This window comes from Dasypus novemcinctus, chromosome 29, assembly GCF_030445035.2.
Source record: "Dasypus novemcinctus isolate mDasNov1 chromosome 29, mDasNov1.1.hap2, whole genome shotgun sequence".
Lineage (NCBI taxonomy): Eukaryota > Metazoa > Chordata > Mammalia > Cingulata > Dasypodidae > Dasypus > Dasypus novemcinctus.
Genome location: NC_080701.1, coordinates 13,209,096 through 13,231,709, shown reverse-complemented (window position 1 = coordinate 13,231,709; position 22,614 = coordinate 13,209,096). Strand labels below are relative to the sequence as shown.

Sequence of the window (22,614 nt, the reverse complement as noted above, 5' to 3'; positions counted from 1 at the left end):
TGTTCCAGGCACTCTAATCTAGTCAGGCCTAGATAAGAAGATGAAGTCTCCTTCCCCCACCTCCTTCTTCCCCAGGTCTGGTGCTACAGTTTCCTTTATCATCTACCCCAGTCCTGAGTTGCAGCAACTCTCTTCCTGGCAGGTATGACCAGAGGGCTGAGACTCCTTGTCCCACTTAATCTCTAGGGTGTAAGCTCTACTCTTGGCACAGCAGGTCAGGAATATTAGATCCCCAATAGCTCCTGGCCCAGCGCCTGCTCACAGAACAGGTGTCACTCTGAGAAGCAGGCTGCAGTGCCTGCCCCAGCTCCAGATCTCTAGTGGAACAGTCACACTGAAGTTCTACCTAGGGGGAAAGGCAGGTCAAAAAACTTGTCATCCCTGCCTGAGGGAACTGACCTTATTTAGAACAAAGCTTGGAGAATTCCAAGCCTAGGACATCAAAAACAATGAATATCCTGGTGGAGAGTAATTAAGAGGGCTCTTAATGCTAGTATCCCATGATTCTAGTATCAACAAGCAAAATAGGTGGCAGACTTGGCCCAGTGGTCAGAGTGTCCGTCTACCACATGGGAGGTCCACGGTTCAAACCCCGGGCCTCCTTGACCCATGTGGAGTTGGCCCATGCGCAGTGCTGATGCGCGCAAGGAGTGCCGTGCCACGCAGGGGTGTCCCCCGCGTAGGGGAGCCCCACACGCAAGGAGTGCGCCCCATAAGGAGAGCCACCCAGGGCGAAAGAAAGTGCAGCCTGCCCAGGAATGGTGCTGCACACATGGAGAGCTGACACAAGATGACACAACAAAAAAAGAAACACAGATTCCTGTGCCGCTGACAACAACAGAAGCGGACAAAGAAGAACACGCAGCAAATGGACACAGAGAACAGACAACCGGGGTGGGGGGTGGGAGACAAGAGAAATAAATAAATCTTTTTAAAAAAAACACAGACAAGCAAAACAACAGAGCAACCGGAAGTCTTAACAGATAGAGCCAGGAAAGAGGCAGCCAAGAAGACTGTGAACATAGGCCACACTACCTACCCAGTAGCAATCAGAGCAGGACTTGGGGCAGACTAGACAATATCCTCCAAGCTGCACATAGATTAATCAAGAAAGCCTGGAACCATTTGGGGCTTAAGTAAAACCTCTGGTCAATGCTAGCTGAACAGTAAGTTGTACCCTAACAGGACTGATTGGGAAATGCAGTCAACTGGATGCTGGCTGAACAGTGGGTCAAAATATAAATAAATTACTTTAAGAGTGATAGCAGCGCTAAGCCACATACACATCCAGTGGTAAAGGGTAAAAATCTAACTGGCCAAGGGGGCTTTAGCATAACACCTGACCAAGAGGCTTATTTATGCCTACCAAAGGCATGTAGCCAAGCTAAAAGATTAAAATAAGAGAGGAAAAAAAATGTGAACAGGGCCACAAAGCTTGCATACTGTGAGGGAGAGTTATACCCAAGCAAACAGCATCAATCCCCAGAGAGTTCAATATCTGGAGTTAACTACAATATATTATCTATAATGCCCAGTTTTCAACAACAAAAGAATTACAAGACACATAAAGAATAGGAAAAAGAAGCGGGCTATGGAAACTTCTTCTGAAGTGGTGGATATGTTAAACTTAGACAAAGAGCTCAAAGTGTCATTATAAATTTGTTCAAAGAACTGAAGGAAGCCACGTCTAAAGGAAGATATGATGACTATGAATCATCAAGTAGAGAATAGCCATAAAAACGAATCATATAGAAATTCTGGAATTGAAAAGTACAATAAATGAACTAAAATTCATTAGAGGGTTAAACATTAGATATGAAGGAAGCAGATGTGACTCAAGCGACTGAGCTCACGCCTACCACATGGGAGGTCCTGGGTTCAGTTTCTGGTGCCTCCTGGAGAGGATGAGCAAGACAGCAAGCTGGCACGGTGAGCTGACGCAACAAGGTGACGCAACCAGGAGACATGAAAAGGAAACAGAAAGACAAAGCAGGGAGCGGAGGTCAAGCGACTGAATACCTCTCTCCCACATGGGAGGTCCCAGGTTCCAACATTCCTAGTGCCTCCTAAAGAGAAGAGAGCACACAGCGAATGGACACAGAGAGCAGACAGCAAGTGGAAACAACAGAGGGAAATAAATAAATAAAAATCTTTTGAAAAAAATAGATATGAGCTGGTAGAAGAAGGACTCTACGAAATTGAAGATAATCAAGGGATTATGCAATCTGAAGAAAAGAAAAAAATAGTGGGAAAAATGAACAGAGCCTGAGAGAAATGTGGGACAATATTAAGCGAACAAATATAAATGAGACATCCAAAAACAAGAGAGAAAGGAGCAGAATATATTTAAAGAAATGCCTGAAAACTTTACAAATTTGTTGAAAAACCATTAACACATCCAAGAAGCACAATAAACTCTCAAGTAGAATAAATGCAGAGAAATCCACACCCAAACACGTCATAGTTGAATATTGAAAGTATAAAATAAAGAGAAAATTTTGAAAGTGGTAAGAGAGAAAACAATTATGTAGAAGAGAATCCCAATAACATAAACAGCTGTCATCTCATTAGAAAGACAGTGGAACCACATTCAAAACTCAACCAAGAATCTTATATCCAATAAAATTACCTTTCAAAAATCAAGGTACATTAAAGACATTTCAAGATAAGCAAAAGCTGAGAGAATTAGTTGTTAGCAGGCATGCCTTAAAAGAAATACTAAAGGGACTTCAGGCTGAGAGCAACTGACATCAGACATAATTTACATCTGCACACAAAAAATGAAGAGCATCCAAAGTAAGTAATGAAGAAACTGAGAAACAGCAAATAAGAAAGTTAATTTAACTAAAAAATCTTTTTTTTAAAACATAAGATTATATAAAATAATAATTATAACAATGCAATTTTGAATTTCTAACATATCGGTATATATAACTTAAAAACCAGAGGGGGACAGAAAGGAGCTATATAGGAATAAACTTTCTCTAGTTCCCTGGAATTAAGTTACTATAAATCTGAAGTCAATTTTCATGAGTTAAGTGTATATTGTAGGCTTTAAGGCAACCAGTAATAAAATGATTCAAATAAAGTAATTTTATAATAATTGAAATGGTACTCTTTTTAAAAGAACAGAAGAACAAAAAAAGATGTGAAAAATAGAAAACAAAGCAAAATGGCAGGTATAGATGCAGAAAAAAATCGACATTAAATAAATTACTAGAACATGAGGTATTTTTGGTACGTTGTAATTGTTATGAGTGACACCGCAATGACAGACAGGGCATTACACATTCTATAGTCAAAAACTATAAGTGTGCAGCGTAAAGTGTAAACTAATGTAAACTATAGACCATGGTTAGTAGCAGTGCTTCAATATATGTTCATTAATTGTAACAAATGTGCCACACTAATGAAAGATGTTAATGGGGAAAAGTGGAAGGGGAGGATGTAAATGGGAATCCCCCTGTATTTTCAGTGTATCATTTATGGATGCTAAAGCTTCTTTAAAAATTAAAAAGGGAAACGGACTTTGGCCCAGTGGTTAGGGCGTCCGTCTACCATATGGGAGGTCCGCGGTTCAAACCCCGGACCTCCTTGACCCGTGTGGAGCTGGCCATGCGCAGTGCTGATGCGCACAAGGAGTGCCGTGCCACGCAAGGGTGTCCCCCGCGTGGGGGAGCCCCACGTGCAAGGAGTGCGCCCGTGAGGAGGGCCGCCCAGCGTGAAAAGAAAGAGCAGCCTGCCCAGGAATGGCGCCGCCCACACTTTCCGTGCCGCTGACGACAACAGAAGCGGACAAAGAGACAAGACTCAGCAAATAGACACCAAGAACAGACAACCAGGGGAGGGGGGGAAATTAAATAAATAAATAAATCTTTAAAAAAAAAAAATTTAAAAAAAATTATTACTAGAGATGGATACATTTCATAATGATAGGAGTCAATCCATCTGGAAGATTTATCAACTAAGAAATATACATATTTATAATAAACATACATGTACGTAATAACAGAGTCCCATAACATATGAAGCACAAATTTGATGCACAATAGACAATTCAGCATTAATAGTTGGAGACTTAATCACCCCGTTTTCAAAAATGGATAAAACAGCTACATAGAAGGAACAACAACGAGAGAGAAGACACTATGAGTGAACTGCACTGACCTGTCCTACCTGTATAACACTCCATCCAACAGTGACAATACAAACTCCTCTAGTGCACATGGAATATTCTCCAAGACAATAAGGTAGGCTATAAAACAAACCTCAGTACATTTAAAAGGATTGGAATCACACCAAGTGTTTTCTCCAGCTGCATTAGAATGAAATTAGAAATGAGTAACAAGAGTATTTGGAAAATTCATAAATATGTGGAAATGAACATACTCTTAGATAACTAGTGGGTCAAAGAAGAAATCTCTTTGAGAGGAATGAAAACAAAAACACCAAACCAAAACTTATGGGATGCAGCAAAAGCAGTGGTTTGAGGAAAACTGTATAGCTGTAAACACATACTGAAAAATAAGAAAGATGTCAAATGAATAACCTTACTTTCTACTGAAAAAACACTGGAAAAAGAACAAACTAAACCCAAACCAAGCAGAAGGAACAACCAATGAAGATTAAAGCAGAAGTAGTCTTGGAAAAATCGACAAAATTCACAGGTCTTTAGCTAGACTGACTGAGAGGAAAAGAGGACAAATGATCCAAATCACTACCAGACGTGTGGTGAGCTGGCCCGTGTGCCGCGCTGATGCGTGCAAGGAGTGCTGTGCCACGCAGGGTTGTCCCCTGCATAGAGTAGCCCCACGCGCAAGGAGTGCGCCCCGTAAGGAGAGCCACCCTGCACGAGAAAAGTGCAGCCTGCCCAGGAGTGGCACCACACACACGGAGAGCTGATGCAGCAAGGTGATACACCAAAAATGAGACACAGATTCCTGGTGCCACTGACAAGAATGCAAACAAACACAGAAGAACACATAGTGAATGGACACAGAGAACAGACAGTGGGGGGGGGAGGGGATAATTTAATTTAAAAATGAAAAGCATTATAAGAGAATACTATAGCTATGGCAACAAATTAGACGCCCTAGATGAAATCAACAAATTCCTGGAAAGACAAAAACTACTCAATTAGAAAATCTGAATAAACCTTCCACAAGTTAAGTAGTTGAATAATAAATTCTAAACTTCCCACAAGAAAGGCCCAAGCCCTGAGATGGCCACCGATGAAATCTGCCAAATACCTACCAAATTCTTCCAGAAAACAGAAATGGAGGAAACAGTTCTCTACTCATTCTTTGAGACCTGTGTTAATATTCTACAAAACCAAAAACATCACAAGATTATAAAACTAGAGGCCAGTATCCTTTGTATAAAGATATAAAATGTGCAACAAAATACTAACAAATTCAGCAATATATAAAAAGAATTATACAACATGATCAAGTGGCATTTATCCCAGGAATGCAAAGTTGCTTATCAATGAGTAATATACCTTATTAATAGAATAAAAACCCAATACTACACAGTCATATTAGAAGCAAAAAAAAGTAACAAAATTCAATACCCTTTCATAATAAAAGCACTTAAAATACTAGGAATAGAAGGGGCCTTCTTCAACTTGATTTTGAACATCTAAGAAAAACCCACTGCTAACTAATCATATGTAATGATTAAAGACTGAACGCTTTCCCCCTAAAATCAAGAAGAAAACAAGCGTGTCCATTTTTGCCACTGTCATAACCTAGTACTGGAGGTTCTAACCCGGACAAGGAAAAGAAACAAAGGACATCCAGGTTGGAAAGGAAAAAGTAACACTCTCTCTATTTGTATATGACATCACCTTGTATAGAGTGATCATATGTCCACAGCAGCAGCATTCATGGTAGCCAGAAAGTGGAAGCAACCCAGGTGTCCATCAACTAATGAATGGCTAAGCAAAATAGGGCATATCCAAACAATGGAACATTACTTGGCCGTAGAAAGGAATGAAGTACTCGATACATGCTACAACATGAATGAATCTTGAAAACAATATGCTAGGTGAAAGAAGCCAGACACAAAGGTCACATGTGATATGGTTCCATTTATGTGAACTGTCTATAATAGACAAATTCATGAGACAAAAGTAGAGTAGTGGTTGCCAGGGGTTACAGCAAGATGGGAATAGGGAGTATGACTGGTAGGGGGTACAGGGTATTGAAAATGTTCTAAATTTAGGTTGCGGTGAAAGTTGCCCAACTCTGACTATACCAAAAACCTTTGAATTGTATACTTTATACAGGTGAAAATTATGGTATGTGAACTTTATCTCAATAAGCTTTTTTAATAAAAGTAGAAGTAACTTATGTGCAAGCTATAATCTACATACTACAACTTGTTAGCACTTTTCCCCTTATCATAAAAGAACAAGAAATTGTTTTAGTTATCAAATGTTCTTTGGAAATAGGTCTTTTGTGGTAAAGAGAAATGATGTTATATAGCTTTATGCTGGAGAGTCAGGATAGTGGAGTGGAAAGAACATGGGTTTTTGTAAGCAGATCAGGATTCAGATTCCAGCTCTGCCTTTTGAAAAGATTGGTTTTTGACACTTCTTTAAACTTTGAGTTCTTTTCTGTATCTGTGTGGCCAGGTTGTTTAATTTCGTTTAAATGTAATGTATGTGAGTATCTACCACGTAGTAAGCATACTAGAAAAAAACGGTAGTATTAACTCAAAGCCCTATTATAGCATTTGTACTGATTTCATATTTTTGTTTTTCACCTGCTAGTATCTGAAATTGTACCTGGCATATGACAGTGCTCGGTAAACTATTTTTGAACAAGCGATCATTGATTGAAGTAGTTCCAGGATTGAGAAATAGTTCAGTGGGGAGCAGGTGTAGCTCAGTGGTTGAGCACCTGCTTCCCATGTATGAGGTCCTGGGTTCAATCCCTGGGACCCTTAAAAAAAAAATTCATTAATTATTAATTGAGCAGTTATTTGACCACAACCAAATTTTAAACAACATAAGCTCTTTTTTTTCCAGTTACCCTCTTGCATATATATTTATAGAGAATTAGTATTCATCCTCCACAATTATAAAACTGAAAGCAATATTTAGAATACATCATGACTGAGAAGTTATTTTAAAAACCTAATTGTGGGTTTTTGTGTAAACACCCAAATAAAGTTATGTTACTTAAGGTTTTGTTCATGAATTATCTGTTTAGTATAGTTTTAGAATATTGTTTCTTTTCAGTATGAGTCTTGGGAATGTTTATTTTGCTTAAGTTTAACAGATCATCTGTCTGTAGAATAGTGGCTATTATTTCTTTGTTCTAGGCAATATAAATTGCTTTCACTGTTTGATTCCTTATCTGTATATATCTACCAATTACAATCAACAGCATTGGTTTTGAATACATTCATTGTTGGATTACATGCATAATATCCCTTTTCAGTATTAAAGTCTTAATTTCACTGGAACAGAACATTTTATTGTTTAATTTTATTTTTTGGCAGACTGATTTAAGATTAACTCAGTCATTCAGTATTAAACTTCATAAGAAATGTTCTTTTATTCAGTAAGGATAGGCGTATCTCAGAGACATTGCAGATTTGGTTCCACACCATTATAAATAAAGCAAGTCACATGAATTTTTTTATTTCCCAGTGGTGCATACTAATATTTTTTTTAAAGATTTATTTATTTATTTCTCTCCCCTTCCCCGCCCCCACCCCCCCAGGTTGTCTGCTCTCTGTGTCCATTCTCTGTGTTCTTCTGTGACCACTTCTATCCTTATCAGTGGCACTGGGAATCTGTGTTTCTTTTTGTTGCGTCATCTTGTTGTGTCAGCTCTCCGTGTGTGTGGCGCCTTTCTTGGGCAGGCTGCACTTTCTTTCGCGCTGGGTGGCTTTCCTTATAGGGCGCACTCCTTGCACATGGGACTCCCCTACGCGGGGGACAGCCCTGCGTGGCAGGGCACTCCTTGTGCACATCAGCACTGCGCATGGGCCAGTTCCACATGGGTCAAGGAGGCCCAGGGTTTGAACCTTGGACCTCCCATGTGGTAGGCGGATGCCCTATCCATTGGGCCAAGTCTCCTTCCCTGAAAATTATATATACACTATATTGTAATCTATTAACTGTGCAATAACTTTTTGCCAAAAAAAAAAAAAAAGTACATACCTTAATGAAAAAACACCATCATCTGAGCCTCTGGCACGTTGTTGCTGGTGGAAGCTCTTGCTTCTCTGTTAACGGCATCTTACAGATCAGGGTGGTGGTTGCTGAAGGTTGGGATGGATGTGGCTTTATCTTAAAATAAGACAGCAGTGAGCTTTGCTGCGTCAATTACTCTTCCTTTCAGAAAAGATTTCTCTGTAGCATGCAGTGCTGTTGGATAGCATTTTATCCACAGTAGAATTTCTTTCAGAATTGGAGTCAATACTCTCAAACCCTGCCACTGCTTTATCAGCTAAGTTCATATGATATTTGAAATCCTTTGTTGTCATTTCACCAATGTTCACAGCATCTCCTGGATTCCATCTCAGGAAACCTCTTTCTTTGCTCATCATAGGAAGCAACTCCTCATCCATTCAAGTTTTATCATGAGATTGCAGCAATTCAGTCATCTCTTCAAGCTCCAGTTATAGCTATTTCTACCACATCTGCAGTCACTTCTTCCAAACTCTGGTTGATATTTTGCCCTTCTCCTATGAATCATGAATGCTGTTCTTAAAGGCATCTAAAATTGGTAGTGTATCCTTCCCAGAAGATTTTCAATTTACTTTGCCCAGCTCCATCAGAAATCACTATCTATGACAGTTACAGCCTCACAAAATGTATTGTTGTGTTAGCAGGCATGAAAACATTAATCTCATGGTACATCTCCATCAGAGCGCTTGGGTGACCAAGTGCATTGTCAGTGATGAGTAATCTTATGAAAGGAATCTTTTTTTCTGATCATAACTCTCAACAGTGGAATTAAAATATTCAGTAAAACATGTTGTAAACAGATGTGCTGTCATCCAGGCTTTATTGTTCCATGTATAGGACGCAGGCGGAGCAGATTCAGCATAATTCTTAAGGGCCCTAGAATTTCAGAATGGTGAACGAGCATGGGCTTCAGCTTTTTAAGTCACCAGCTTCCCCTAACAAGAGAGTCAGCCTGTCCTTTGACGCTTTGAAGCCACGTGTTGACTTCTCCTTTCTAGCTCCAAAAGTCCTAGATGACATCTGTTTTGTCTGTTTGGAAATCTGTTGTTTAATGTAGCCACCTTCATCAGTTATCTTAGGTAGATCCTCTGGATAACCTGCTGCAGCTTCTATTTCAGCACTTGCTGCTTCACCTTGTACTTTTATTTTATGGAGACAGCTTCTTAAGCCTCATGAACCAACCTCTGCTAGCTTCAGACTTCTGCAGTTTCCTCACCTCTCTCCGCCTTCATAGAATTGAAGAGAGTTAAACGGAACTTGCTCTGGATTAGGCGTTGGCTTAATGGAATGTTGTGGCTGGTTTGATCTTATAACCAGACCACTAAAACTTCACATTGTGATGAAGCAGTTTCACTTTTTTAACACTCGTGTGTTTGCTAGAGTAGCATTTTTCATTTCCTTCAAGAACTTTTCCTTTGTATTGACAACTTGTCTAACTGCCATAAGAGGCCTAGCTTTCGACAAATCATGGCTTTTGACATGTCTTCCTTACTAAGTAGTTTAATCATTTCTGGCTTTTGTTTCAAAGTGAAAGACATGTGACTCTTTCACTTGAAAGTGTGGAGGCCATTGCAGGGTTAGTAGTTGGCCCAATTTCAATATTGTTGTATCTCAGGGAGTAGGGAGGCCTGAAGAGAGGGAAAGAAACCAGGGAAGTTACTAAAATATTTTTTTTCTTGGTCATGCTGAATTGGAATGGTCTGAATTTCACTGATGCCTGAAGCCTTCTTTCTACTCACCCCAGCACACCTAAGTTACACTTCCATTTATAACAGTGTGGGAAGAAAGAAGGCAGAGAATACTTGATCAAATAATAAATATTTTTAAGGCAGCCCTTTTTTCTCTGATAAGAATAAAACGCATAATACAAAACTAGACTTCCTACTTATGTTACTATGGAGTATATTCTTGTTGCTGTGTCGGAGCCTATAATAATAATAAAATATTGCTGATAATAATATTGCAGACCTTTTATGCCAAGCACTGAACAATGCATTCTGTTTACTTAAATTCTCACCATAACCCTATGAAGTAGTTTTATAGGTGAGAAAACACTCAACTGCAGTGATTTACCCAACGTCAACACAGTTGTTAACAACACCGTAGAGGAGTTTATTATAGGGATCTTTATATAAATACCCAGGTGCAGCAAGGACAAGTGATACCAGAGAAGTATGAAGAAAAGTCTGTTAGCACTCACATGTCCTGGCACAGAGAGGAGTGGCATGCTCTCGGAGTCACACAGGGAGACACGTCAGGAGTGTAGGCTCACACAAGCAGATGGGGAGGAAAAGGTTGTCGTGGAGCTGGGGACTGCCTCTACAGTGTCATGTAGGTGGGCTGGAGTGGTTGGTAAAGCATGAATAGGGTTTTGGGGGGAGGAATGTATTTTTTTTGGGAGGGCACAAACCTAGGTGGGATGTGGGGAGAAAGAGGCTGATAAGCTGTTTGTCTTGCATAAGCAGTTGTCAGGGGTAGGTGCTGAGGCATTATAACAATACAAAAACCCCTTGTGTTACTCATGACAAGGCAGAGATGTTGAAGCAGCATGACGGTTGTTTAAAGAAAATTCCCTACAAGGTGGGAACCCAGGACTATTTGTACTGTATTATTTTGTTCCTCATTGATGTTTGCCCACAAAATTGAATCATTTAACCAATTGCTTCATTTTTTTGCCATTTATAGCCTTCAGTTTGACCCAGCACCTCGTCGTGGAGAACCTCATGTTACCCGGCGCACTCCAGACTACTTCCTGTAAATTGCGCCTCAGAAAACCTGCCTTTGTATGTGGAAGTATACCTGGCTTTTTAAAATACATATATTTAAAAACAAACAAAAAAGCAACAGTAATCTATGTGTTTCTGTAACAAATTGGGATCTAGCTTGGCATTATAACCACATCATGGACCAAAATGTGCCATACCAATGATGAGCATTTAGCACAATTTGAGACTGAAATTCAGTACCATACTGTTCTAGATCAGTCTTAAGAGTTTGCCTGCTGTATTTGTAGTAACCATTTTTCTCTGGACTAATCAAACAAAAATGGTAACTAACTCCTTTCTCTCTTTTTGCACTTATTTGAAGAATTTTAGTTATAGTGTTTAACTAGCATGGATTATAGAGTTGGGAGTTTTATTTTTTAAGAAAAATTCACACTAGCTAACATCCACTTACTCCATTATCACCTTTATTTTATTGAAATGTATAGTTAACTTAACTGAAGAAAAGAGTCTTCTTGGGAATATGTTGCCATAACATTTGAAGAGATTTCCCTTCATTTAAACTAAATTACTGTTTTACGTTGATCTGCATATTTCTGTATATTTGTCATGACAGTGCTTGCATCGTATTTGGTGTACTGAGCAAATAAACTTTCCATTTTAAACAAAAATACTTCGACTTACTGTGGTTTACATTAAATGAAAATTTCCCTATTATTAAAACTTTGTATAAGCCTCTCGACCTATAAAAAGCAATTGTTAATTTAAAATGTAATATTCTTTGTAAAGGGCTTATTTTCAAAAGAAAAATTCAAATATTTATAACTTTCAGATCATTAAAAAATCATTCTTATTTCTAAACGTCATTTGATTAAGTAATTTGTAAACTAAAATAATGCTCTTGTATCTATTTTCATCTAGAAACTGAAATAAATAGGTCTCCAAAAGAGAGTGGCTTAGTAATATTAGAAATGTTAAATGTATACTATAAATCAGAAGAGAGGAAAATATGGAGTAAAGTGCAGGAGGTAAGGGTTAGGAGTAGAAAAATGAAACTGAAAAAACTTAGAAGAAAATGAGATGGTAAATAAGTCCAAGTATCAGAATCACAATAAATGTAAATGGACTAAATTAGTTTTATTTTTTAATCCAGCTGTATATTACAAGCTATTTCACACACACACCCCAAATATGGGAAATACGGACCAGGAAAATGATAAATTTAGGGTAGCTATATTAATGGTTAATAGACTTTGAGACAAAAATTTAAGAAAACAAAGCTAAATTACCTCACAGTTCTAAGCCTGTGTGCATATATTAAAATGACTTCTGTCTTCAAAAATTCATAGCAAAGTGGGGGCAGATTCTGAAATTTTCATCACAATTGAAAGAGTTAGCAACTCACTTCTCCCTTGAACAAAATAAGGTATCTTTGAATAATGCAGTTAATAAGATAGATATAATAAGTATTTATAGATCTCTGCACCTGTATGTTTGTCTCAAGTGTATATAGAATATTTATTTAAAAATTGACCAAGTATCAGGCCAAAAAGTGAGTCTCAAAGAATTTCAGAGTATTGGTACACCAGACCTTCTCTGACTACAGTACACTTAACTTAGAGGTCAATAGCAGGAATATAATTTGTTCACTCCGAAGTTTAAAAACTGAACAACATGAAATTATATTGGAAACTAAAATTCTTAAAATGAAATTTGAAAAACTGGTTATGAAAGTACTTTATATACAAATGAGTGGACAATAAAACAGCCAAAATGATTTTGATAAGCAAGAATAAAGCTGGAGTACTTTGACTTTCCCATTTCAAAACAGTATAAAGAATACAGTTTTCAAGACATTGGATTACAGATATATGTTTAGGCAAATAGATCATTAGAACAGCATTGAAAGCCCAGAAATAAACGCATGTATTTATATTAATCAATGAAATTTTTAAAATGACAAAGGCAATTCATTGAGGGAAGGACTGTCACTTCAACTGTTACAGAACAAGTAGATATCCATGTGCAAAAAAAAAAAGTAAGTTTCATGTTATATGAATTTTACCTCAGTAAATGATTATTTTTTAAAAAACATGAGGGAAGCAGATGTGGCTCAAGTGATTGAGCTCCTGCCTACCAGATGGGAGGTCCCAGGTTCCATTCCCAGTACCTCCTAAAGACGACAAGCAAGACAGCTGACCTGATGGCCTAGCATGGCAAGCTGGTGCAACAAGAGACCCAAGGAGGAAAATGAGAAAACAAAGCAGGGAGCAGGGGTGGCTTAAGCAATTAGGCACCTCCCTCCCACAAAGAAGGTCCTGGGTTTGGTTCCCAGTGCTCCTAAAAGGAAGACAAGCACACAACAGACACAGCAAATGTAAACAATGATGGGGTAGGGAGAAGTAAATAAGTCTTTAAAAAAAAAGATACATCATATTCAAGCCATTGGGCTCTTCCCTCTCACATAGGGGGTCCTGGGGTCGGTTCCTAGTGCCTCCTTAAAAAAAAAAGATGAGCACACAATGACCAGACACAGAGCAGACAGCAAGCACAAACAACGAAAGAGGGAGGGAGAAATAAAAACCCTAAAAAAAAAAAAAAAAAAGGCAATGAGTGTTGAAGATGTGGAGAAATCAAAAATCTCATACATTGTTGCTGGGAATGTAAAATGATTCTTTGGAAAACAATTTTGGCAGTTCCTGAAAACTTTAAACTTAGAGTTACTATAGGACAGCAATTTCACCCCAAGGTATAAACTCATAAGAATTTAACACATTCCCACAAAACACATATATATATGTAGATAACATTGTTCATAATAGCCAAACAGTGAAAAAGAATCTATACATCAACCAATGAATAGATGAACAAAATATGGTATACCTGTGCAATGGAATGTTATTTAGCCATAAAAAGGAATGAAGTACTGATACATGACACAACATCGATGTCCTTTAAAAACATTATTCTGAGTGAAAGAAGCCAAACAAACTGCCATGCGGTGTGTTATTCCATTTATATTAAATATCAGAATAAGCAAATCCATAGAGACAGAAAGTGAACTGGTGCTTGTGAGGTCCTGGAGGAAGAGGGGAGTGGGCAGTGAGGGCTAAATGTATGGGATTTCTTTTGGGAGTGATGAAAATATTCAAGAAGTAGATTGTGGTGGGAGTCGCACAACATTGTAAACATACTACTTCATTGTACATATTAAAGGTTCAGTTTCATAAGTGAATGATACTAAATTAAAATCAAATACTGATGAAAGCCTAAAAAATTTCTGCTTAAGATCAGGAATAAGACAAGGATCTCTACTTACACTACTGCTATTCAATATTGTACTAAACATTTAGCCAGAGCAATTAGGCATGAAGAAGGAAAGGGGATCCAAAAAGGAAACGAAGAAGTAAAACTATCACTATTTTCAGATGACATGACATTATATATAGAAAATCAAAGGGATCCACAAGAAAACTACTAGAGTTAATAAACTCTAATTCAGCAGGGTACAAGATAAACATGAAGAAATCAGTTGTGTTTCTATACACTAGCAATAAACAGACCAAGGAGATAATTAAGAAAACAATTCCATTTACAATAGCATCTAGAAGAATAAAAATTTTTGGAATTAATTTAAATAAGGATATGAAAGATATATAATGAAAAGTACAAAGCACCGCTGGAAGTAATTAAAGATATAAATAAAAGATATAAATGTTCATGGAGTGGGAGACTTAATATTGTTAAAATGTCATTACCACCAAAGGGATCTACAGATTCAGTGCAATCCTTACCAAAATTACAGCAGCTTACAGGACCCGTACACAGAAAGCTACAAGTCATTGCAAAAAGAAATCAAAGACCTAAACAAATGGAAGGACATCCATGTTCATGGATTGGAAGACTGAATACCATGAAGATGTCAATTCCACCCAAACTGATTTATAGATTCAATGCAATCCCAATCAAAATTCCAACAGCCTATTTTACAGAAATAGAAAAGTAAATTAGCAAAATGTTTTGGAAGGGAAAGAGGCCCTGAATAGCCAAAAAAAAAATCCTAAAAAAAAAAAAAGAGCAAAGTTGGAGGAATCACACTTCCTGAATTTGAAACATATTACAAAGCTACAGTGGTCAAAACAGCATGGATTGGCATAAGGATAGACACACCAATAAATGGATCAAATTGAGAGTTCAGAAATAGACCTGCACCTCTATGGTCAACTAATTTTTGATAAGCCTACCAAGGCCACTTTACTGAGAACAGTTTCTTTTAAAAAATGATGCTGTGAGAACTAGATATCTATAACCAAAAGAAAAAAAGAGGAACCCTAGCTCACTCACTATGCGAAAAGCAACTCAAAACAGATCAAAGACCTAAATATAAAAGCCAGGACCATAAAACTAGTAGAAGAAAATGTAAGAAAACATCTTTAAGATAATGTGGGAAGTGGTGGTTTCTTGGACCTTAACACCCAAAGCAAAAGCAACAAAAGAAAAAAATACATAAATGGGACTTCCTCAAAATTAAACACTTTTGCATCTTAAAGGACTTTGTCCAAAGGGTGCAAAGGAAATCACATATCCAATCAGAGTTTCATATCCATGATAAAGAGATGCTACAACTCAACATTAAGAAAGATAAACAACCTGATTTAAAAATGAGCAAAAGATTTGAATAGACATTTGTCCAAAGAAGAAATATAAATGGTGAAAAAACAAACACATGAAAAAATGTTCAACATCACTAGTGATTAGAGAAATTCAAATCAAATCAACAATGAGATATTGTTTCACACCTATTAGACTGGCCTCTATTAAAAAGTCAGAAAACTGTAAATGTTGGAGGATGTGGAGAGAAAGGAATGCTTATTCACTGTTGGTGGGAATGTAGAATGATGCAGCCACTGTGGAGGACTGTTACGTAGTCCCTAAGGAAGTTCAATATAGACTTGCCATGTGACCCAGCAATGCCACTACTGGGTATGTACCGAGAAGAACTGAGAGCAGTGACAAGAACAGGCATCTGCACAATGATGTTCATAGTGGCATTACTCACAATTGCCAAAAGTTGGAAACAACCCAGGTGTCCATCAGCTGTTGATTGAATGGATAAACAAACTGGAGTATGCACATGATGGAATATTATGCAGTGGTAAGAAGAAATGAAGTTGTGAGGCATATGACAACATATGAACATGAAGTTGGAGGACATTATGTTGAGTGAAGCAAGCCAGACACAAAAGGACAAAACTGTATGACTGCACTTTTATGAACTAAATATATTATGTAAAGTGGAATTAAAAATTAGAATATAGATCACCAGAAAATAGAATGAAGGTAGAGAATGGAAAGCTGAGGCTTCATCTGTGCAGAAATGATAAAAAGATTGTTCTTAAATGTTTGTAAATGAATAGAAATTGTGACAGACAATCATAGGGTTTGTAATTAGCAGCCCTAATATATGGGTAGAATAACGATTGAGCCCTGAATCTCAGCAGAGTTGCAACGCCTACTCTCCAGTTCATTGGACTCACCCACGACAACGAACAAGGAAGAAACAGAGTATCTCAACTGCAAGCATGACAGTTCTATCCATCTGTCCCATGGGATCTAAGTCCCCTCTCAATTAGAAACAGAGTGGGCATTACCATCCCAAAATTCTCAAGATTGGGGAATGAACAATGGACTAAAATAGGCTTAGCATTATTCTATTACAGACATTATTATTCTAGCAATGGAAGAATTTGTATCATTGATATAAAGGCAGTGACCACCAGAGCTTCTGACAGGAGGGAGAGGGAAGAGTAGGTGCAACATGGGGACATTTGGGGACATTGCAGTTGTCCTGCATGACATTGCAATGACAGACAGAGGTCATTATGCATTTTGTCAAAACCTATAAAATTGTCCGTGGCAGGGTGTAAACTATAATCAGTGGTTAGTAGCAATGCTTCAATATGTGTTCATCAGTTGTAACAAATGTACCACATAAATTGAAGATGTTGTTGATGTGGGAAAGTATGGGAGGTGAGAGGGTAGGGCATATAGGATCTCCTATGTTTTTGATGTAACATTTATGTAATCTAAAGCTTCTTTAAAAATAAAAATGCGTACTTGAAAAAACAGGTGAAGAACTTAATATAGGAGTTAAAACCATAAAACTCTCAGAAGATAGCATAGCATCAAATTCTTCACGACCTGGGATTCAGCAATGGATTCTTAGATATGACATCAAAAGCATGAGCAACAAACGAAACAGATAAATTTTTGACTTTGTCAAAATTAAAAGCTGTTGTGCAAAAGGATACTCTCAAGAAAGTGAAAAGACAACCAAGAGAAAATAGTTGCAAACCATATATTGGTTAAGAGTTTAATAGCCAAAATATATAAAGAACTTTTACAATACAACAAAAAGACAACCCAATTTAAAAATGGACAAAGGAGGACTTCTGAGTAAATGGCATCAGAGTAGTTTGGCAAGGCTCATCTCTTTTACAAAAACAATGGAGGAAAGGTAAAATGTTGTCCGAGGGAGCTGCTTTGAGAATCTGCAGACCAGAGGGTGAAGGACAGAGAGCTGAAGAAGTGAAAACTGTGAAAACTGTGAGTTACTCACCCCTGTAGCTGGGAACAGCACCCAACCGCCACCCTCAGGACAAACAACCTTGATAAAAGTTTCGCTGCAGCCAACTAAGAGGGGAATGGAGATCTTCCCCCGTGGGAAGAGTGAGGTACAGCAGAGGCAGGGAGTGTTTTCTCTTCACTGAGTTTGACCAACACAGTCCACTCTGAATCTTGGCTCTAGCCAGTCTAGTAAGTGGAGATTGAAAACGGCACCTCCGTGGAAATATTCGATGAACAGCACCATGTGCTGGCAGGCCAGGAAACTAACTGCAAGGGGAAAAGAAAAACAAACAAAACGTTTTAGAGGCTCTCATGTCCCAGGAACTTTGATCTGCTCTATGCTCTATTAGTGAATCCCTGGCCTTGTTTTTGTTAACTCAAGCTGGGCAATTTTTGAGATTTAGAGTAAGTTAAATCCAAAATCAAAGAAAAGTCATGAAACAAAACCACTAGGCATGAGGGAGAAATTGTCATTCAAAGTAAATTCACCAACATAATCAGATGCCTAGACATCAGCAAAAAATTACAAGCCATTCTGAGAAACTGGAAAATAAGCCCAGCCAAAGGAAACAAATGAAAAGTCCTGATGAGACATAGGATTTATGACAATTATTCAATGATGTTCACACAAATCACCTAAGTCGATTCCAGGAAGGAACTGAAGGAAAATACGGCTACAGACATAAAGGATATTAAGAAGACACTCAATGAGCATAAAGAACAGTTTGAAAGCATGCCAAGGAAAGTAACAGAGCTTAAGGGAATGGAAGACACAATGGATGAGATTAAAAATACATTTGAGGCATATAACAGCAGATTTGAATTGGCTGAAGACAAAATTAGTGAATTAGAAGAGGTAGCATCTGAAATTGAAAAGACAGGAAAACTGAGAAAAAGGGATGGAAAAAATAGAACAAGGTCTCAGGGAACTGAATGACAATATAAAATGCACAAATATACAAGTTATAGATGTCCCAGAAGGAGAAAAGAACAGAAAAGGGGCAGAAAAAACATTTGAGGAACTAATGACTGAAAATTTCCCAACCCTTATGAAAGACATAAATATAAATGTCCAAGAACAACACACCTATAGCAGTTCAGTATTTTTTATGAATTCCAAAAACAGATATTGGATTATGTTTGTAAACTGGTCTGTTCATCTGGGCACATTAGATTGTATTAACATCAGAGGTTTCACTTTTCTTGATTAAATTATGATTAGGGCTTTGAGTGGGTCTTGGTGGGTGGGAACTCACAGAGGAAACGACATGACAGTGGAGGGAGTTGGAGTTTTGATGCTGGAGCTCTGAGAAGTAAACACACAGGAGAAGAACACAGAGGAAGAGCGACGGCTCCATAGACATGGCAGAGGCCCTGGGAAGAGAGAGCTGATAGTCTACAGCTGACCTTGTGGAGAGACCAGAGCAGCTGAACCCAGCGAAAGGTGAGACTTATCCCAGCCTACAGCTGAGATTGAAAAAAGCTGGGACAACGGAGCCTTAAGAGGAAAAGGAAGGCTGAATGCTTGCAGAGGTGGGCAGCCATCTTGCTCCAACACATGGCAACAGACCTTGGTGAGGAAGTAACTTAAACTTTATGGCCTGGTAACTAAGCTTCTACCCAAATAAATTCCCTTTATAAAAACCAACCAGGGAAGTGGATTTGGCTCAACTGATAGAGCATCCACCTACCATATGGGAGGTCCAGGGTTCAAACTCAGGGCCTCCTGACCTGTGTGGTAAAGCTGGCCCATGTGCAGGGCTGATGCATGCAATGAGCGCTGTGCCATGCAGAGGTATCCCCCACGTAAGAGAGCCCCACATGCAAGGAATGTGCCCTGTAAGGAAAGCCATCCCATGTGAAAAAAGTGCAGCCTGCCCAAGAGTGGTGCCACACACACGGAGAGCTGACACAGCAAGATGACCCAACAAAAAGAGACACAGGTTCTTGCTGCCACTGATAAGAATACAAGCAGACACAGAAGAACACACAGCGAGTGGACACAGAGAGCAGACAACCGGGGGGGTGGGGGGCGGTGGAAGGGGAGAGAAATTAATTTTAAAAATAAAAAATAAATTGCCCTTCACCTCCACCACTCCCTGTCCCCTTAAAAAAAAAAAAAAAACAACTTCTGGTACTTTGCCTCAGCACCCCTTTGACTGACTAATACAACACCCCAAACAAAAGTAATTCAAATAGACCTAATCCAAGATACTTACTATTCAGAATGTCAAATGCCAGAGATAAAGAGGGGATTCTGACAGTAATATTGTAATATTTTTGTAGCAATGGCAAAGAAGATAATACATTAGTTCTAAGGGATAATAGGGAGGTGTAAGGAAGCATGGGATTTTTTCTTTTGGAGTAATGAGACATTGTAAAATTGACAGAGGTGATGACAGCACGACTCTGTAATGAGAAGTCAAGCCATTGAGTGTGCACTATGAATGGATTGTACAAAGCATGGGACTGTATAACACCAAGAATCCTGTGGCGGAAGATGGAAAAATATGAGAACATTTTCTCATGAACTTATAACAAATATATAATATTATTATAGAGTATTAATAATTGAGTGGGTTGGGGGAAATACAATAAATATAAGATATAGGCTATAGTTAGTAGTAGTATTTTGATGATGCTCTTTCATAGTTTGTAAGAAAGGTTTCACAACAATGCAAGGCACTGGTGGTGGGCTAATGTATGGAAGCCTTGTATGATGATATGTATGTTTGTTTTGTAAGTTGACAACAACTACTATACACTTATTTTTTATATATGTTCATGTATGAATGATATACTTGAATAATATTTTTTAAAAAAGAAGAAAGAGCTTAAATTGAAGACCTAACTGTACACTGAAGCAACTAGAAAAACAGCAAACTAAACCTAAAACATACTAAAGGAAAGAAATAAAGATCACAGCAAAATAAATGAAGTTGAGAACAACCACAACAAAAAAAGCTATAGGGAGAATCAACAAAACCAAAAGTTGGTTCTTCGAGAAGATCAACATAATCAACAAACCCTTAGCTACAATGACAAAGAAAAAAAGAGAGAAGATGTAAATAAATAAAATAAGAAATGAGAGCGGGGACACTACCACTGACCCCACAGAAATTAAAGAGATCATAAAAGGACACTATGGACAACTCTACACCAACAACCTAGACAATGTAGATGAAATGGACAAATTCCTAGAAACAATCAATCTACACTGATCCTGGAAGAAACAGACTTTAACAAACCAAACACAAGTAAAGAGATTGAAAGAGTCACCAGAAACCTCCCAAAAATGAGAAAAAAGACCAGATAGCTTCATGGATGAATTCTATCAAACATTCAAAGACACGCTAATACCAGTCCTGCTCAACAGAAGAATCACTACCAACTCATTCTACGGCGCCAACATTTCAGATGAAGATCCTGTGAAAAATTAAAATTACAGGCCAATATCTCTAACGAAGAGTGATGCAAAAATCCTCAGCAAAATACTTGCAAACTGAATCCAAAAGCATATTAAAACAATTTCCAGGAAAAAAGACAAAAGATATCAAGAAGGAGACCCCAGATGGCAAAAGAGGATAGAGCACCGACCACCAGCTCATCCCACAGCACAGCTAGCAAGCAACCAGCATCTGTGTGGATCTTTTTGAAGCAGGCTAGTAAGATGGAATCAATAGACAGATCTGGAACCTGGCAAGAAGTCCACATGGACGGCAATACCCCCAAGATGGCGGCTGCTGGAGGACCCCTCCCCACCCCCACCCCCAAGATCCTGCCATTCAGAACAAGACTTCCTCCAGAAGCCAGGAGAAGCCCCGGATATTCCCCCAAGGGTTTTATCACTGGGCCCTCATGGGGGATTGATGTGGGGTGATCAATCAAACCAGCAAACAGCTGGGACTCCTCCCCTGCCGTTAGCAAAGGGGTGGAATAATGAACGGTTCAAAAAGCAGGTGTGAGGCCCCGGTTCCTGCCCTCTGCTCCCTGCTCTCACCACTTTTTCCCCTGCCAAGGTCGCCACGCAGGTAAGACCTGGGCATTTCTAATCTCTAGTGGGGAATTGTGGTCTGTGCATCAGCCCGCTGGAGCACTTTTCAGCCCCCTCCTCTCTACCCGGGACCCCTGCTCTGTTATTTTCTCCCATTTCCCGTCCCTTCCTACCTGAATAAATCACTGGCCTAACTCACCTGGGGTGCTCTTGAAATTCATTTCTGCAGCACAGCCAAGAACCTAGACAGAATCCGGTAACATTGTGGGGACTCCAGATACCCCAAGACCACAGCACACCACTCGGAGAAGAGCGAGGAAAGCAGACCCACCGTCTGCGCTGAGCACTGGAGGAGGGGCTTGCCCGCCCCCCACCGGCCAGGTGGGCCCCCTGGGGACCCACTCCCCGGCCGGAAGCAGAAGCTGCCTTACCCCGGGGCAGGGTAGAGCAAGTGGCCTGGCGCCCACGAAGGCTGCTGATGAGGAAATGCAGTGAGCTCGAGTCCCATCCTGGCACCGCCCGGGTCTAAGCCTGCGCGAGTCACCAGGAAGCGGCAGCCTTTGTGCTCGCTAAGCCCGCAGTAGACGCGGGGGAGACTGGGCAACACGCCAGACCCCCAGGCCGGGAGGGGTCAGGTCCCGCCTGCCCAGGCTGGAATGTCTCTGCGTGGGCCCCCACACCCTGCGTGAGTGGAAACTGATCCGTTTCTTGGGGCAGAGGGCATTGAGTCACCGCATCCTCCTTAAAGGACTGAGGCACCCTTGTCCCTGCAAGGAGAGGACGCACCCACCCCGTCTCTGACCGTGCAGGCAGATTCACTCCACGCACCTGAAAAGGCTGCTGCGCTCTGCACAAGCGCCGCCGGCAGCAGTGGGGCAGGTGTACCTGCCCACCGTACCTGGCCGCTGCGCTCTCCTCCCCAGCTCTCCCCAGGAGGGAGGTGACTGCCACAGTCGGAAAAACTCTCTCTCCCAGGACAGTGTGGGCAGAGGCACCCCGCCCACCTGGGGGGCCCATCAGAGGGTGCGCCAGTTAACCAGAGGACCCAGACCCCGGGGACTGGG

General features: G+C 39.6%; 1 protein-coding gene and 1 long non-coding RNA gene across 2 annotated transcripts in view; one reads left to right on the top strand and one right to left on the bottom strand.

Annotated features, from left to right (window-relative positions):
• Nucleotides 1-11,600, top strand: part of PPP2CB (protein phosphatase 2 catalytic subunit beta) — a 35,674-nt gene extending 24,074 nt beyond the window's left edge. The window contains exon 7 of the mRNA XM_004475169.5: nt 10,892-11,600. Coding sequence (XP_004475226.1) covers nt 10,892-10,964 — 73 coding nt within the window. The 3' untranslated portion in view covers nt 10,965-11,600. The remainder of the gene's footprint in view (nt 1-10,891) is intronic.
• Nucleotides 11,601-12,045: 445 nt separating this feature from the next.
• On the bottom strand, nt 12,046-22,232 carry LOC131276601 (uncharacterized). The gene is made up of 2 exons (XR_009184058.2): nt 21,750-22,232; nt 12,046-17,823 (listed from the first exon to the last, which is right to left on the bottom strand). It is a non-coding gene; the product is annotated as an uncharacterized lncRNA (long non-coding RNA).
• Nucleotides 22,233-22,614: the final 382 nt, after the last annotated feature.